The sequence below is a fragment of the Dermochelys coriacea genome, chromosome 18, assembly GCF_009764565.3.
Source record: "Dermochelys coriacea isolate rDerCor1 chromosome 18, rDerCor1.pri.v4, whole genome shotgun sequence".
In the NCBI taxonomy this organism is placed as follows: domain Eukaryota; kingdom Metazoa; phylum Chordata; order Testudines; family Dermochelyidae; genus Dermochelys; species Dermochelys coriacea.
The window spans coordinates 5,374,943-5,392,281 of NC_050085.1; the positions used below are offsets into that span (position 1 = coordinate 5,374,943).

General features: G+C 40.7%; 1 protein-coding gene across 5 annotated transcripts in view; it reads left to right on the forward strand.

Annotated features, from left to right (window-relative positions):
- Positions 1 to 14,642, forward strand: part of DDI2 (DNA damage inducible 1 homolog 2) — a 38,746-nt gene extending 24,104 nt beyond the window's left edge. Inside the window, exons 7-10 of one of the 5 annotated variants that reach the window (XM_038376358.2) lie at positions 376 to 479; positions 1,093 to 1,282; positions 10,313 to 10,375; positions 12,430 to 12,567. In XM_038376358.2, the coding sequence (XP_038232286.1) occupies positions 376 to 479; positions 1,093 to 1,282; positions 10,313 to 10,329 (311 nt within the window). In that variant the 3' untranslated portion in view covers positions 10,330 to 10,375; positions 12,430 to 12,567. The other 4 variants (XM_038376355.2, XM_038376353.2, XM_043500186.1 and 1 more) reach the window with 4 other exon arrangements.
- The last annotated feature ends 2,697 nt before the right edge of the window (positions 14,643 to 17,339 follow it).

The following is a 17,339-nucleotide window of genomic DNA, read 5'->3' on the forward strand; positions in this document are numbered from 1 at the left end:
TGTTTAAGACATTGACTGTGAATCAAAGCACCAAAACAAAATTCCACACTCTGAGCAGCTGCATGCAGCATCTTTAGCTCTAGCTTGAGGGGTTAGTTGATCAGTTCCTACTGCACTGCAGATCCAGTCAGCTTTTAAAATAATGGAGGGGGAAATATTTAGCCACTGGGGGTTAACAAACTCACGATAATCACCAGGGCTGGCTTAGAGCGGACTTTTCCACAACCAAGTCTATGTACATTGTTCTCTGATTCCATAACTTACCCACAGAGGCTTTGTATAATTTCCCTTAGATAGATACCTACAGTGGAATCATCATGCTGCAGTGCTTGAGCACTTCTTGGTGGGTAACATGGTGTTTTCTGTGTGCTTCAGCTCAGGTTCAGATTGAAGGGGATTTTCTGCCATGTTCTTTCTCTATCCTTGAAGAACAGCCCATGGATATGCTTCTAGGACTGGATATGCTTAAGAGACATCAGGTAATTGAATCAATTGGTGCTTGTTTTGCAAACAATCCTTGGCTCTTTCGTAAGTGCTAAATGTAAGATCGTTATCATCCTTATGAATTTTTTAGGATTAAAAAATACTCTGAAGAGATATGCCGACATGCTTTTCCCATAGATTGGGGGGAAGCGCTTATACCTTGTAGGTTGTAAGTACTTTGTATCTTGTCCCAGCCTAAAGGTCTTTGCTCTGAACTCTTGGTGCCTGAAAATCCTCTGAGGTCTATACCTGAGCAATGTTTAATAAAGACTCTGGGAAGTCCTCACTTGTAGCCGTAATCATAGTCAGGCTGAAGAGCAGAAGGAACTTAACTATTCAAGAGCTGGCTAATAGGAGCCGCTGTAAGAAGCCCCTTGACATATTGAAGGCACAGGCTGCTGAGCTATTTCTACCCAGCATGTGTTTTTAGATCTACCAGTTGTTAGCACCTTCTTAACCCTTCTTCATCCAGTTAATGTAACCCCTTGATGTTTGGAAGTGACATTTTTTTTAGTGCATTGTTTAATGTGTCACTAATTTATGTATTCTGGTCCTGTGTTATTACTGATAGTTACCAAGACATCAATTGCATGTGTACTCTTTTCCCAGTGTTCCATTGATCTCAAAAAGAATGTACTAGTGATTGGCACCACTGGATCTCAGACAACTTTCCTTCCGGAAGGGGAGCTCCCAGAGTGTGCAAGACTGGCATATGGGCCAGGGCGGGAGGACATGCGGCCGGAGGAGATTGCAGACCAAGAACTGGCAGAAGCTCTACAGAAATCTGTAGAGGAAGCAGGTACCACAAGGAGCCAAATCAGAGTAACAATCTGAAGAGTGCTATCAGTAACATGTCAGCTCTGTCTCCTGTCACTAGAAAGTTCCTCACTTTTCTCAACTGTTCTAGCGCATCTTACTGAATGTAATGCCAGTGATGAGCAGGGGGACTTTACCCTTTCTTGCAGAGGCTCCTGATTGCTGCACTCTTTTCCTTGGGACATCTAAATCAAATCTCTCTTCGTGGACAATACAGGCCGATGGGTTGCTGTGCCATTTTAACTTGGTCTTTCTTTGTGGCTGACTAGTAGCTCTCCCATTCCTCCCTGCCTCCGTAGTCCATTAATCTTGTTGTTTTTAATGTTCAGCGAGGGGACAATTTCAGTTAAGTGATATTTTAGCCATTTTAATTGGGGGGTGGGGAGGAGGACTTGTGGCAGCAGCCATGAGCCATGCTCTAATCCCCAGGCTATACAAATGCTAAAGATAAGATTGTAGTGAGCTGTTACAGAATTGTCAATTGATATTTATTTGCGTGGTAGCTACATAAATATATGAATTTTCAAAACTGTTTTTAGAAATACCTATACTGCTTCAGAAAGAACGAGGAGTGCTTGTGGCACCTTAGAGGCTAACGCATTTATTCGTGGGCTAAAGCCCACTTCATCAGATGCATGCAGTAGAAAATACAGTAGGAAGACAGATAGATACAGAGGACATGAAAAAATGGGGGTTGCTATACCAACTCTTAATGAGACCAATTGATTAAGGTGGGCTATTGTCAGCAGAAGGAAAAAAAGTTCATAGTGATAATCAGGATGACCCATTTCAAACAGTTGGCAAGAAGGTGTGAGTAACAGTAAGGGGAAAATTAGCATGGGGAAATAATAGTTTTTAATTAGTGTGATGACTCATCCACTCCCAGTCTTTATTCAAGCCTAATTTAATGGTGTCCAGTTTGCAGATTAATTCCAGTTCTGCTGTTTCTCGTTGGAGTCTGGTTTTTGAAGGTTTTTTTGTTGAATAATTGTGACTTGTAGGTCTGTAATTGAGTGTCCAGGGAGGTTGAAGTGTTCTCCGACTGGTTTTTGAATGTTATAATTTGTGACATCTGATTTGTGTCCATTTTTTTTCTTTTGCATATAGACTGTCTGGTTTGGCCAATGTACATGGCAGAGGGGCATTGCTGGCACACGATGGCATATATCACGTTGTTAGACATGCAGGTGAATAAGCCTCTGATAAAGTGGCTGATGTGATTAGGTCCTATGATGGTGTCCCTTAAATAGATACGTGGACAGAGTTGGCAACGGGCTTTGTTGCAAGGATAGGTTCCTGGGTTAGTGTTTTCGTTGTATGGTGTGTGGTTGCTTGTGAGTATTTGCTTCAGGTTGGGGGGCTGTCTGTAAGCAAGGACTGGCCTGTCTCCCAAGTTCTGTGAGAGTGATGGGTCGTCCTTCAGGATAGGTTGTAGAACTTTGATGTGCTGGAGGGGTTTTAGTTGGGGGCTGAAGGTGATGGCTAGTGACGTTCTGTTACTTTCTTTGTTGAGCCTGTCCTGTAGTAGGTGACTTCTGGGTTCTCTTCTGGCTCTGTCAGTCTGTTTCTTCACTTCTCCAGTGGGTATTGTAGTTATAAGAATGCTTGATAGAGATCTTGTAGGTGTTTGTCTCTGTCTGAGGGATTGGAGCAAATGCGGTTGTATCTAAGAGCTTGGCTGTAGACGATGGATCATGTGGTCTGGATGAGAGCTGGAGGCATGTAGGTAAGCATAGCAGTCAGTAGGTTTCCGGTATAGGGTGGTGTTTGTGTGACCATCGCTTATTAGCACTGTAGTGTCTAGGAAGTGGATCTCTTGTGTGGACTGGTCCAGGCTGAGGTTGATGGTGGGATGGAAATTGTTGAAATCATGGTGGAATTCCTCAAGGGCTTCTTTTTCATGGGTCCAGATGATGATGTCATCAATGTAGCGCAAGTAGAGTAGGGGCGTTAGGGGACGAGAGCTGAGGAAGCATTGTTCTAAGTCAGCCATAAAAATGTTGGCATACTGTGGGGCCATGTGGGTACCCACAGCAGTGATGGTATCTCAGAGCTGAAATATTTCTTTACTCAGTAACTATGAAAATCTGATTTTCCTATTTATTCAAATGAGGAATTACTGTATCCTAACCTACATCTTCGGTGTTAAAGGTGATCTGCAAAGGGGAAAAATAATGAGTTTGTGCCCCTTCTTTTACTGCTTTACAACATAAGAGAAGCCTTAAAGATGTGCAGATTCCGGTCCTGTCTATGCTGGAAGGCCTTGATGACTGGAGAACTAGCGAAACAGGACTTGTCTGCACTGCAGATGCTCTATAGCGTCAGAGCTGTGATGTTACAGCTGTGTCACTATAGCGTAGATACTTGCGGTGATGAAACGAGTGTTGCTATTGCTAGATCTAATTCACCCCTCAAAGGCAGTAGCTGGGTCGATGGAAGAATTCTTGTGTCAACCTAGTGGTGTCTGTACTGGGGCTTAAGTCAGCTTGTAAGAATGGCCATATTGGGTCAGACCAGTGGTCCATCTAGCCCAGTATTCTGTCTTCCAACAGTGGCCAATGCCAGATGCTTCAAAGGGAATGAACAGAACAAGGCAATTATCAAGTGATCCATCTCCTGTTATGTATTCCCAGCATCTGGCAGGTAGAGGGTTAGGGACACCCAGAGCATGGGGTTGTGTCCTGACCATATTGAGCAATGGCCACTGATGGACAGATCCTCCATGAAATTATCTTACTCTTTTTTTTTTTTTGAACCCAGTTATAGTTTTGGCCATCACAACATCTTCTGTCAACGAGTTCCACAGATTGACTGTGCACTGTGTAAACAAGTACTTCTTTGTGTTTGTTTTTAAACTGCTGCCTGTTAATGTCAGTGGGTGACCCCTCGTTCTTGTGTTATGTGAAATCTCTTTTCCAACCTGCACAGTCCCAGTATTTTTCATCTCTTCTCAGATTGAAGTTGTTTCATACCCTTAATCATTTTTGTAGCCCTTCTCTGTACTTCCTTTTCTTTTTTTTTAAGATGGGGCAACAAGGATTGCGTGCAGTATTCAAGGTGTGGGCGTACCATGGATTTATAGAGTGGCATTATGATACTTACTGTCCTATTATCTGGTCCTTTCTTAATGGTTCCTTCATTCTGTTAAGCTTTTTTGACTGCCACCGCGCGGATGTTTTCAAAGAACTGTTCACAATGATTCCAAGATCTTTCTTGAGTGGTAACAGCTAATTTAGACCCTACAAACTACGTTTCTCATGGGGGGGCTGGGATAGTGAGTTTTTCACACCCCAGAGTGATGTAGCTAGGTCAACATATGTTTTAGGTATACGTCAGGCCATGGTGATGGTCTAAAAGCAGAAGACTGAGCAGTTAACCGGGCTGTTTGAAACTTTGTAGTTCTGTTTTTGTTAATGCATCTTTGACTTCAATGAGACAAGATTTGAGTGAAAAACTTTAAGGATTCAACATTCTCGCTCCAGTCAATTAAGGTGTTAATAGCTCAAAATATGTATCTCTTGGACCTCCCAGTGGTCTGTGATCAAAATCAGGGAAGGCCAAACTTTGCAATCCTGATTCTTCAAAGGTGATAAAGGAAAAAAAGGAAAAAACCTTCCATTCCTTTATCCGTGATTAAGATTGAAAAATGAATTTGTGCTTTTTTTTTTTAAATACTTTGTGCAGGTCAACCTTAAAGTAATGGAGATACAGTGGCATATCTGCAGCCCTGTAGCTGTGTCACTGTAGCCCCAGTAGTCCTGTAGTGCGGACATGCTCCTAGTTTACAGACAAGTAGAGAGAGGCATAAATCATAACCCTGGATCCAGCCTTGCCATCACCAAACCCTGGCAAACTCTAGAGCCAGACTTGGTGTCTTAGGTTCATCTCATTACCTTCAACAGGAAATCTAAAATAATATTAGAAGGGGTGTCAAGTGATTAAAAAAAATTAATCGCGATTAATTGTATGATTAAAAAAATTGATCATGATTAAACAATAATAGAATACCATTTATTTAATATTTTTGTTTTCCACATTTTCAAATATATTGATTTCAATTACAACACAGAATGCAAAGTATACACTGCTCACTTTATTTTTTATTACAAATATTTGCACTGTAAAAAACGAAATAGTATTTTTCAATTCACCTAATATGAGTACTATAGTGCAATCCCTTTATCATGAAAGTTGAATTTACAAATTTAGAATTATGTACAAAAAATAACTAATTCAAAAATAAAACAATGTAAAATTTTAGAGCCCACAAGTCCAGGCAATCCTCCCAATTGTTCAGCCAATCATTCAGACAAACAAGTTTGGTTACAATTTGCAGGAGATAATGCTGCCTGCTTCTTGTTTACGGTCTCATCTGAAAGTGAGAACAGGTGTTCTCATGGCACTGTTGTAGCCGGCATTGCAAGATATTTACATACCAGATGCACTAAAGAGTCATATGTCCCTTCATGCTTCAACCACCGTTCCAGAGGACATGCGTCCATGCTGATGACAGATTCTGCTCGATAACGATCCAAAGCAGAGCGGACCGACATTTTCATCATCTGAGTCATATGCCATCAGCAGAAGGTTTATTTTCTTTTCTGGCGGTTCAAGTTCTGTAGTTTCTGCATCAGAGTGTTGCTCTTTTAAGCATGCTCCACACCTTGTTACAATCAGATTTTGTATGGCACTTCAGATTCTTAAACTTTGGATCAAGTGCTGTAGCTATTTTTAGAAATCTCACATTGGTACCTTTGTGTTTTGTCAAATCTGCAGTGAAAGTGTTCTTAAACGAACATGTGCTGGATCATCATCTGAGACTGCTATAACATGAAATATATGGCAGAATGCAGGTAAAACGGAAAAGGAAACATACAATTCTGCCCCAAGGATTTCAGTCACAAATTTAATTAATGCATTATTTTTTTTAACGAGCATCATCAGCATGGAAGCATGTCCTTTGAAATGATGGCCGAAGCATGAAGGGGCATACAAAAGTTTAGCATATCTGGCATGTAAATACCTTGCAATGCGGGCTACAACAGTGCCATGCGAACACCTGTTCTCACTTTCAGGTGACGTAAATAAGAAGCAGGCAGCAGTATCTCCCGATCTAACGATTTGGCTACAAGAAGTAGGACTGAGTGGACTCGTAGGCTCTAAAGTTTTACATTGTTTTGTTTTTGAGTGCAATTATATAACACAAAAAATCAACATTTGTAAGTTACACTTTCATGATCAAGAGATTGCACTATAGTATTCGTATGAGGTGAATTGCAAAATACTATTTCGTTTTATCATTTTTACAGTGCAAATATTTGTAATAAAAATATAAAGTGAGTACTGTACACTTTGTATTCTGTGTTGCAACAGAAATAAATATATTTGAAAATGTAGAAAAACATCCAAAAATATTTAATAAATGCCAATTGATATTCTATTTAACAATGCGATTAATTGCAATTAATTTTTGAGTTAATCATGTGCATTAACTGAGATTAATCAACAGCCATAAATATTAGTTTTTCTCCCATTAGAATATTTGAGATAGGTAAAACCAAGGTTGGTTTTCCAAAGCCTCATCAGTCAGATTGTGACTTTGCAAAACCAAAGGTTCAATTTTATCTGACCCTCAAAACTGAAGACAATCAACCTGGAAAGTTTGAGGTTTTAAAATTAAGGTGTGAGAATCGAGTGCAAAAGAGTTGCAATAACTTCCTATCGAAAGCATTTTTTGTGCTAATATAATTAAAAATGCTCGACTGTTTGTTCATTTGCCAACAGTCTCACCTTGGGGGTTCAGACCAAACTCTCAACGTTTCAGCTCTGAAGGAAACTGAGTGATTTAACAGAGGGATTTAAAATAGAACAGGTCATCTCTAGTTGTTCCATAGTACTTGTGGGGTACTGTGACATATATGTATAAAATGTTACTTCAGGTAGGTTTTGTTTTAAGTGATTTTACTGAGTCTTAGACATGTGACAAACCTCACATTTTTAGGCAATTGTTAGCTATATATTGAGTTGTCAGAATATTAACTCTTGCATCATCATCCTCCTTTCCAAAATATTAGCTGCTTGCAGATGGCACCAAGAAAGCCGAGAGAGAGGATATAGTTCAGCCCTAAAAGACTCATCTCCCTGCGGGACCTTCTGTGTACTTTTATAGTGGTTTAAATTTTGACTCGTTTTTGGTTCATGATATGCTAGATATCACATTGTACATCATTAGGTCAGTAAAGTTCCCATTTGAACACACCTGAATTAGTCCTGAGCCTTATTTGACCCTTTCAGACCCACCTCGGAGAGGCTCAGAATTTGGAGTTAGATGCCAGTGTCATCCTGGTATTAATCCTGCAGAGACAATATCAATTTATTCAGATTCTCCATGTGAACTCCATTTCTGTTCAAGGATTTGTACTCTTCCAACCATGCACAATGCTTTCTCCCCAGTTGGATTCAGATGATGCCAACTCCCTATAATCAATGACATTTTTAGGATATTGACAGCAAAGCTACAACAAAACCTAACAATAGCAGTGGTTCTCAAACTTCTTTGCTCATGCCCCCCCTTCTTTGTGTCTGTAATCACTTATTCAAACCCCCACCCTACCTCCAAAGTACATATATTCTGAAGGCAGAGCAGAAAGCAGCAGCAGCAGTGGCTGCTGGCTGGGCACCCAGCTCTGAAGCCGGACTGTGCCAGCAGCAGTGCAGAAGTGAGGGTGGAGATATGAAAAGTGATATTTGTCAATATCACTTGTCACAGGAGACTTCGTGTCCATTGCCACCCTTACTTCCGTGCTGCTGCTGCTGCCACCCTGGGACTAACAGCTGGAGTTCCCCACCACCACCTACTGTTGAGGTTTTGGGGAGTGGGGAGGAAGAGAGTCCAATCCTGGGTGGCAGTACTCCAGCTGTCAGCCCTGGGGCAGCGGTGCTCCGGCTGTCCCCTTTATCCCATCCCCCACCTCCCGGGTGTGCACAGCCCTTCTGCATGAGCCCAGCAGCCCAGGGCTGACAGCCAGAGCTTTTTTTTAAAAAAGCGCACATCTCGTGCCTCTCTTTGGAGACCCATCCCATAGTTTGAGAACCACTGGTATAGAGAAGTAATCTACCCCTTTATGTAGTTGTACTTGCATCTAGAATGCCTATGTATACAGGCAGTCCCATCACGTATGTTGTCCTTACTCTTTCCAGCACAGGGAAAACCCTATCAAATATGGTGCGTTTTATCTGGAGACAGGTACATTCCTATTAATTGTATTGATTTCCTTGACAGAGTTAGAAAACAAATCCTTCTGCAGATTCTGCCATGTCTTTGGTCCTTGATAGACCACGTTCAGGTGTCTGGCAGGACACCAGCTACTTCTGTTGTCTAAATGGATACAACTCCCTGATGTATCTGACTAATTAGATCCTTATTACAGATTCCCTGTCAACAAAATCATCTTCCACTGCACCAGAGGATGACTGTCCCCCTTCTCCTTTCAGAGAATCAGGCATTGCAGATGGGGGTCTGAGTGTAATGTTAATTGGAGACACACAAATCCCAGTCTTGTTTTTCACTAACATTCTGTTGCACAGGCCTCGCTGCTCCCCCTGCAAAAGACTGTGAAAATGTGGAAGGCTGGATGATTTACAGAAATGTTTTTTGTTAAAATCACAATTCGACAAAATTGTTGCCATAGTTACATTAAGACCAGATGTGCAACCAGTAGAACAGGAGTGGCCCAATGTATCCTCTCTTGAGACTCCACGTCCCAGCTTGATCTAAATGGAAAATAATGGAAACAGGTACTCAAGGAGACAAAAACAGACTTCTTACAGGACAGGCGTAATAAACTTTCAGGCAAATCCCAGGTGCACACATGAGCGTGTTCAGTCAGCAGAATGCAGTCCAATTATATATTTAAAAGGAGGAAGACTTTTTGAAGATTTAAATGAAGGAAAGCAATTCAGTGTGTCTTAATTACTTCAGTTGTCCTGCTGGTCCTGTTAAAGGCCACTGAGTTTTGGAACCTGTGCACAGGGAGAGACAGATGACGACAAACCAGGCAGCGCAGCTGGAAGTTTTGGATAGCTGATTGGAAATAGGAAACTTGGACAGAGATCCTAATGTGATCTAGTGTAGGGACACTCACTGTCACACTGAAGGTCATGCTGGAAATTTGACAAGAGCCTGAGAGCTGATACGTTTACCCAGAATCTTAGCAAAAATAAATGAATGCAACTTGTTGGTAATACATCTTTCTTGATAAATAGAAATTATTGTCTGAGATTACTAATAACCAAATCCACAGTTGTGAGACATCCTCCCCTCTGTGCAAAGAAGGCTGCTGTTAGTCATGTTTCACCCTTGGCTACATCTGTTTAGTCACTGTGGTGTTCTGAAAAAGTATTGCTGGCTCAGACTGCACACTTCTCTGGTGCCTTTCACCCAAGGATCTTAAATCTTATAACCTTCAGGCCACGCACCCATTGTGAGGCTGTTATTATCCCCATATGTAAAATGGGGATACAGGTACATACTGGGTAAGTGATGTACCCAGGGGCACAGAGCAAGTTACTGACAACTGGCAGCAGACTCCAGGAACTGTTGCACTGTCCCCAGCTCCAACTTCTCTGAAATGTGCCTGCTGTGTATTTTCAGAAGTGCACAGTGAGCTAGCATGCCCTTAAACATGCCTTGTGCTGTGTATTTTTATCGAATACATAGCTTCTCCTGCACTCCGTACTGATCAAATGATGGTACGGTAAAATCTTTAACTTGATTGAAGAGCAGTTCCTTTTTGACTCAACATGGCAAAGTGCCTAAACAGACTCTTGTATCGAACTGGCCAGCCGAACTTCTGGAAGGCAGTGACCACAAGGAGCTCCCTTGTTCAGAACCGTATATTGGAAGAAGCTGGGGGAGGGGAGAGAGAGAGAGGTCACAGACTATAACCATGCATGTTGTGTGCTTTGAATTGCTAATACAAGTTTGGTGTGTTGTGTTTCCTAATCCAAACAGAACATCAGAAGCCTTGATGCATGTAGTGTGTGTGTACTGCAGCTGGAGTGGGCCACAGACCAGGTATTTATAGCTACCCATTTATGAGCTTTCGCTACAACTTTCACACTGCCAGCAGCAGGGCTAACCTTGCTTTAAACAGTATTGTGGAGAAACCTATGTGATGTGAAATTGACAGCTCATTCCTTTCAGAGGATGAAAACATTCCACCTCTAAATGTAACAAACCTGTAGTGTGTTCTTTTTCCTCATTTAAACATTTATTTAAACCATTTGTTCATGGAAAGGAGGGGCTAATAGGTGTATGAGCTTTCCTGCACTACTTTCCTAATGCACCCATTTCTTACCCACAGCACCTGTGGTGCATAAACCTGAAACTCTTGTGCAAAGATAGCTAGTCACATTGAACAGCGTGGTGACTTTGCAATGTAACAAACAAGAACTAGAAGGACACCATCACACTGATATTTATGGGTGTCCTCAGCTAAGATTCAAACACAGGTTTCCTGAGGTGAAAGGCCACTGCATGGTCATATCTGTATTAATTTTGGATTTTTAAAGCAAGAAATTAATTTGGTGTTGACAGCAAGTCAGGTTACCAATATACAGCCATAGGCCACTCATTGGTTGGGCTTATCTGACAACAGATATAAAGATATAAATAATATAAAGAAACCTGGTTAACTATATGGTTATGTTAAGCTTCCTAACTGAAAGGCTACAACTTCAGCTTGTAATGGCTGCGTGTGCGGAGTTTAACAAACAAGCCGTGACCATGTTATAGCAATTGATTTTTTTTTTTTTAAAAGGGCCAGCAGTACCTAAACACTTGCAGTAAGTTTATTATGCAAAGCTGTCTGACTAATTTGAAGTGTCTTGGGCACAACTAGATCATAAACATACTACTTTATTATACCTTGAAAACTTGCACTCCCTTGGGAGAACGTTGTTATTCAGCATGTTGTATTTGAATTGCATTATTAAATGCTAAATATCTTTTGTATTACTATGTGGCCTTTCTGTACTGTTGCAAGTGTTTCTCAGAGGCCCTTTTGGGTTCTGTAATTAAAAAGCTTTACAGGTTGCTTATTTTATCACCATGAAAATAGATGTTTTGAACTCATTGACTTTGCTCAGAGGTGAATTTGCAACCACCTGCCTCCTCCCATTATGGCAGACATCAGTAGCTTGGAACAGAAAATAAATGTTAAATGAATGAAGACAGAAGCTGTCAAGTAATTTAGGTCCACAATTTTTCAACTCTAAAATTGTTATAATCTGATGGTAAATGTTTTCTGAACTCTAAATATCTTGCTTTTTTATCCACCACTCTGAGAAATTAAAACAAATAATAAACAGTGGCTTTCTATTACTCTGTGGTATTTCTCTTTGCTGTTGTTCTCATATCTTTGCTGATATCCAGACAAAGAAAGGATCCTCTTGTTTCTTACAAAGCACAACAAGGCTAGGGGAAGGGAGCAGGTATTACCGAATGGAAAAGGATAAACTTCTATGGAAGTTGCTTTAAAACTTCAACAAACCAATAAGTAGCTATACAAGCTAACCCCCCAACCACACACAATACCCTGGACATTTTCCTGTTAAAGGGGCTGTATGTAATGTTTGAGGGGAGGGGTGGAAGAGGAGTTGGGATCTTAAGTTTTTAAATTGAGCATGTTTTTGCTCTGAAAAGTGACTCTGTATGTGGAATCATAGGATTTTCTGTTTTTTGTCAATTACTTCAGATTATACTTGCTGGCTTTACTAGTTAAAATGTCTCTTCTAATTGTGAGCATAGCAAATTAGATCTGAGATCTGAAAGTCAACCTGGTTTCATCCAGTCTCTCATACTCACCCATAATAACGTATCTGCCCCTGTAATGTAATTACCAAATTTTGCATTTATTCAAAGAGCTCTGGAAGGGCTGTTACAGCTGATCTAGTCACAGTACATTCATGAGAAAGTGGCACTTCCGGTGTAGTTACCAAACTGAAATGGCATACCCAACTGATGTACAAAATGTCCTTACAGCCTGTATTCTGAAATTGTTATATTACATGAAAATGTAATAGCTCTTATAATCCTAACTACTTCTTTCTCTTTCTATCCATGTATAGAGAATAATGATAAAGAAACTACCTCATTGGAAATGCCATCTTTACCATCTTCTGATGGATTTAAAAGTCCAGTCCATTCTTCAGGACTAAGTTCCAAGATCTGTAATCCCACAAATCAATTACTTGATCGCTCCGTCTCTGCCCCTGCTTCAATTTGCTCACACAAATCTAGTCTAGCAGAGATAATTGATTCTACAGCTGTGAAGTCTTTGGAGTCACCAGCTGAATGCCAGCTAGCTCCAGACCCTCTTCTGTTTCAGAATCTTTCTGATCATGCTGCTCATTCAGCACACAATGACCATGCTATCCAGACTGGAGCAGTAGCCTGTCATAGTCCAACTATACCTTCACAGAATACACTTGAAAAAACAGTCACTGCTGACAGTCTAATGAAATATAATGCTAAAGAACAAGCCCATGGTTTGGAATCTCCTATGGAAGTGACAAGAGAAGGCAGTTTGTCTGACACCACCAGCAAGTATGGGCAGCAGGTGTTTCTAGATGTATCATTGCCTTCAGAATCACTGGAACTGAACCAAATGAATGAGTTTCCTTTGGCTCTTCAGACATACAAAGAACCAGTGAGTGAACAATGTCTGGATAAACAGAATGAACCAACTGAGCCAGAACATCCTTGTAATGTCAGTGGCCTTGAGTTACTTGCTGTGAGGGAACAAGGTCTTACGAACATCCAGCCGGAATTGCCGGTTGACTGTCTTCCTGAGAGAAGAGAAAGTGGCCTGGAGAAGATAGAGCTATCGTGTGGAAGAGACAATATCCCGATGTCCGCATCCTGTGTCTGTACACATACAGAAATCTTCATGGAAACAGATGTAGCTGAGCAGTCTGTAATCACAGTGCATAGCTTGTCAAGCAAACAGAACGCTCAAGCGAAGAATATTGGTGGATCTTGTCTGAACTTAGATTGTTCTTTGATGCAAATGGAGTCATCGGAGCATGACTCCTCCTCTGTATTTTCGAGTAACCCAGTTTCCACTAGTGATTTACTGCAATCTGAAACCAATGTTGAAATGACTGCAATATGTACTGAGTTACCTAATTTATCAGCTGATAATAGCTCTTCCTCTTCTGATATTCATCAGGTGAACAGTGATACAGCAGCATCCACTGAAGAGCCATGTTTATCTTTAACAGCAGCATTGAAGGAGCTTCATGAACTTTTGGTTATAAATAGTAAAGGAGATTCTGTCATTTTTATGTCTGAAGAAGACACAGGTCAACCAGAAACTGTTCTTGAAGAGCAAATGGAATGCAAGAAGCTTTCTGATGATGAACATGAAAGTGTGGATCCAGAGAGTGGGGATCTAAATAGCTCCTTTCATACAGTGATGCGTGAACCTGCAAACCCTGAGGGACTAGCAGGGGCACCATCTTATGCTATGGGAATAGAAAATGCTAGCATCAAGGTTTTAACTAGCAGTCAGTCAATTGTTGAAAAAGATGCTCTAGAGATACAGAAGTCATCGAGTAAGAGTAATTCTGTCATTCTGAGCTCAGTTGCAACATTTGATCAACTACAGAGTACTGAGCAGGCAGAAATTTTACCTGAACGTTTAGTAAATGACCAAGTTCCAGCCAGTCAGACTTTAGAGCTGAACAGATCACATTCACCTGAGCTCACAGTGGAGGAAGATGTTCCTCAGGATGCTCAGAGCCTGTTCACAGAAGTGTCTGAAATAACTGACAGTTCCTCAAATCCTGAAGATCCAAGGCCACCATGTGGACTTGTTGAGCCATTGCTCTGCCCTCCAATCAGCGATCTGGAACTGCACTCCAGAGTTCCTCAACTGCCTGTTTTCCCTGCAGCTGACATTAATCAGATTCTGTGTGCTGGCTTTACCATGCAGGAAGCTCTTGAAGCTTTGGAGCAAGCTGGTGGAAATGCAAACCTTGCTCTTCTCTTTTTATTAGCCAAGAATATTGTAGTTCCTACGTGACCATGGAAAAGATGGCCTGACTGCTCCATCGTCCTTTTAAAGAACGTATCTAAATTATATAGAGTAACCTGCAAGCCAAATGTTGTCAGATTTTTAAAAAAAAATTTTTAGCCAAAGTAATTTATGATCTCGTGTGTGTCATGCGTTAAATTTGGGCCTTTTAAAAGAAAAGTCTGGCATTGCGTAAAAACATTAGCTTTGAATTTTCCTTAAGATGGTGCATACTGGAATAAAATTTGTTTTTATTTAATTGTATGATTTTAGAATGAGCTCCGATATTATGAATAAAAAGCAGAAGCCTTTGAGAAAACCACCACCCCATTCAGCTAAAAGCAGATTGTGAAATGAGCTGAATGTGCATGTACGTGCATCCCCAAGGCAATGCAGAGCATGTGCTGTTATAGGAGAGGCACACAAGCTATGAATTCAATATGGTACAAACTGAAACAAAGTTTGTCAATTAAGCTGTTTGGAATTGTACCCATCATCACTCTACTGTGCTTTATAATCTGATATTAATCTGATGCTGATGAAGAATTGTAGCAGCTACTAGAGGTATGTCAGTGCCCACAGGGCTCCGGATCCAAAAAAAGTTTTGCAGGGATGTTCAACGCTTTCACCTTTTTGTGCATTGAAAGCTGATGCCTGGATTCCCAAAATGTATTGTGCTATTGGGCCAGCGTGTTAAAGTTTACATTGTGGGGCAGGGAGAGGAGGGAGATACAATTTGGTGCTACCAAAAATAAGAGACTAGGCAAATGATCTAAAGATATCCTGGGGTTAATCTTTTATTTCATTTCCCCTAATGAAGGATATTTTATCCCTTTATAGATTTGCCCATATCTTCCTCCACACAGAAGGGAGGGGTGGGGGGAAGCCTTCTTAAGAAGTTACCCTTTAATTTGTTTTGTTATGCAATTTCATAATTGCATCTGTTGGTATGGCTTTTCTCCTTTTGCTTCAGATCCCTACAAATATATAAATTATATATATATATGTATATATGTGTGTGTGTGTGTGTGTGTGTATGTATATGTGTATATATATATATATATATATATGTGTGTGTGTGTGTGTGTGTGTATATATATATATATATATATATATACACCGTAACTGTTCAGAGAATGGACTCTCTATGCACTGAGTAGGGATGTATAATTAAAGGATTGAAGAACTTTTCTTTGCACTAGTTTATCTCAATGCTTGGGGGTGATCAATCACTCAGCCCTTTTTTAAAATGAAAATTCAAACGCTATGATATTCACTGCAAAAACTCTTAGTGGATCGCAGTTTAGTACCATGTGATAGGTGAAGACTCTCCACATAAAGCAACCTGAAACTAGGGCACTGATCTGGCTTCTGTATTACAACCATGGAAGCCTTTCAGGAGGTTCTCATCAAGAGCTGTCTTTTTAGGACCTGCAGAGATTGTGCTCAGGAAAGCCTGATTCCAGGGAATCAGGTGTTTTCATGGGAATGAACTACTTTCTTCAGCTTTACGGAGGTTCATGACACTGTTGAGGAGGGGAAGAGGGAAAAGCATGATAAAATGTGATACCAAATTGTGAGTAGACACCTTAATCCGGTCCCATTTGCAAATCTCTGAAGTGACTTCACCTAAAATGTAATCTCTGATTTCCTGCTTGAGACAAATAAACTGAAGTTGTGAGTCCACAGTGACTGAGAATCCATTTTCTCAACACATTATTTACGTTGGGTTTGTCTGGGGCTCAGAACTTGTCCCTGTTTTTTCTTGCTTAGAATATTTGCATATGTGCATTTGGGGGCTTTCAGGGGAGTGATTTATAAACCACATATATTCAGTCAGATATATAGACTTGTGAGTCCCTGATGGCAGTGAGGGATAACTTTGATTTTTTTTTTATTTTTTTTTTTCAGTGGGTAATGTAGTCAAGAATAGCTTTGAGGAGTTCTGTGAACACCCAGTAGAGCTTTCACAAGAATTGTGATTATAGAACCTAGGAAACATCAAATGATTTATTTTAAACCTTGCTCAAGGCTTCTTGAGGAAATACTGATGTTTCAGGATTTTTACCAAGCACTAAAGCCTTGATAAGAAGCGGATGGTGGCAGTAAGCACCTTATGAAGTATTCTACAGTGAGCAGTACCTGGGTGGTAAGCTGTAGTGTCTCGGGTCATTATTCTAGAACTGACTTATAAGAACCCTTTCTAAAGGGCCTTTGGAAATGAGATATACTATCATATCCTAGAACATCTCTGGTCAAATGGAACTGCTGTAGGAATTTTTGAGGGGAAGGTCTATGGCTAGTGTCATACAGAAGGTCAGATCAGATGATCACAATGGTCCCTTCCGACCTTGGAATCTGTGAAGCTATCCCTGTTTGCCTCTGCTTCAGCTCACGACAAACAGTAGCTAATCGTAAAGCTCCTTTCTTTCCCATCTAGACTGTTCTCAATCCGAACAGCCAATCTCTGCTCCTAGGTATGCTCTTGCAGCACCATGGACTTCACTGGGAGCTTCTTGGGGAGGATGCTCAGCTGGTATAAGCTGTCATAGCTCAGTTGAAGACACAAGCTGAGGGTCTGCCCTTAGAGCTGAACTTGCTTCCCTTAGCACACAGCTTGATTTACTGCCCGCTATTTAAAACACCAGATGTTAGTCATCCGATGTTGCAATACCAGTGTCAGAGTTACATGTTAATTTTTTTAGAAGCAATTGCTAATAGCTAAATGATGGTATCACTGCTTTGCACAGACTGGTTGAAGGTTCTAGTTTCATGGCCATAGTGAGTTACAGATTGCACCTGCACAATTTATGCTAATGAAACTTTAGAGCGTCAGCCAGTTTGCTTTGATAGTTTTATTTTTTCTGTCCTATACTATAGTTTTTACATTTTTACGTTTTTGAACTCTGCCCATGCTTTACAGAAAATAAGCGCAAATCAGTACTGCTAAAATTTCCTGTG